Raw genomic sequence first — 1,370 nt, 5'->3', positions numbered from 1 at the left:
AACGTGCCCTTGTAGTTTTAAAAATAGCAGTGAGGTATATACTGGACAAAACCATTTTGTATCCTCTCTGACACCCATAAAATCTCGACATACAACTTTATCTTCATTGTAGCTCCTTCTTTGCCTTGGATCCTATGCTTCAGTGGAATTTACAGGTCACTTTGCTTAATGGAGGGGGAAGAAACAGAAAAGAGGGGATAGTGGCCTATGTTTTCCATTGTGATTTCAGCCATGTGTGAGGCCTCCTGCCATGGCATGAGCGACCTCTGAAGCCCAAAGAGGCTGCCTTCTTTCTTGCCCTTTGGCAGGACAGGAGGTGCCTCCTGGTGCACTGAGGGAAGCACCACATGGCCAGCTGCACAAGTGCAAGCCTGTGATCCCCTGGCAATTCTGCAGATGTACATGAAGGCGTAATTGGCTCAAATCCACGGCCAGGTGTGCTGCACTGTGCTCATGTACAGAACACAACCACTTAGACAAAAACCACGAGAGTCATAGCAAGGTCTTACTCACCCAGAATTTTACGAGGAAGAAGGCATTTTGAGGGCCCTTTCCAAACAATTCCTTTAAGCCACCTTTCTTTTCAGGAAATTTGTCATAAATTTGACGAATGTCCACTGATTCAAGCAACGGGTCACTGTAAGAATGGTTGGCATGCCCAATGTGCACGAAGAGGTGTTTGTTGTACTGTAAGAGACCAACAGAAACATTCCCATTACAAACCCTTTGACCAACCTGGGACTCACCCGTCTTGAGTTGGATAAAGAGTGGTAGTCTCGAAATTCCAGAATTAGGCCTTGAACAGCTTAAGGTCTGTGCCTTTGAAAAGATGTTAAGAAAGGCCATTATAGCTTAGGGTTAAAACAATCATTGTCTTTTGTTGACAAACCTATATATTTTCCCAAATGCCTAAAAAAGGTTTTGTTTTTGTTTTTTGCTGAGATAGTAATAAAGAACAGTTTCAGTCACTCAACAAACCAATATACAATTCTATTACCCAGTTTTGCCTGACTCAACTGAAAATGACAGTGACACCTTTCAGAGCCATTATTTATAATAAGCCAGATAAGAAATATGTATGTAGAGTCAGCTAGACTCATCCCTCAGAATGTACTTCTCCCCCCAGCTTTCCTAGCAACAGTATGGATACAGAGCTCTGAGCAACAATACCCACTTCCTTCTCCCAGCAAGAAGAAGTGTGCTGAGCCTTTCTTACCAGTCCCTTTAGTGACCAATGTAAAATTTCTGTAAAATAGCTAGCCAATATGTGGTAGTCAGTAGAAAGTTAGGGCCAGAGATACAGTCCATGGAGAGGATCTACAAGGCTATACGTGGCCTGAAAAAAGAAAACAGGTGACTCATTCACAAAA

General features: G+C 42.8%; 1 protein-coding gene across 1 annotated transcript in view; it reads right to left on the bottom strand.

The window, feature by feature from the left end:
* TEAD1 (TEA domain transcription factor 1) overlaps nt 1-1,370 on the bottom strand; it is a 192,083-nt gene that overhangs the window by 30,644 nt on the left and 160,069 nt on the right. The window contains exon 10 of the mRNA XM_023736934.1: nt 514-687. Within this exon, the coding sequence (XP_023592702.1) occupies nt 514-687 (174 nt within the window). The remainder of the gene's footprint in view (nt 1-513; nt 688-1,370) is intronic.

This window comes from Trichechus manatus, unplaced genomic scaffold, assembly GCF_000243295.1.
Source record: "Trichechus manatus latirostris isolate Lorelei unplaced genomic scaffold, TriManLat1.0 scaffold00006, whole genome shotgun sequence".
NCBI lineage: Eukaryota > Metazoa > Chordata > Mammalia > Sirenia > Trichechidae > Trichechus > Trichechus manatus.
This window is presented reverse-complemented; position numbering and strand designations above follow the sequence as displayed.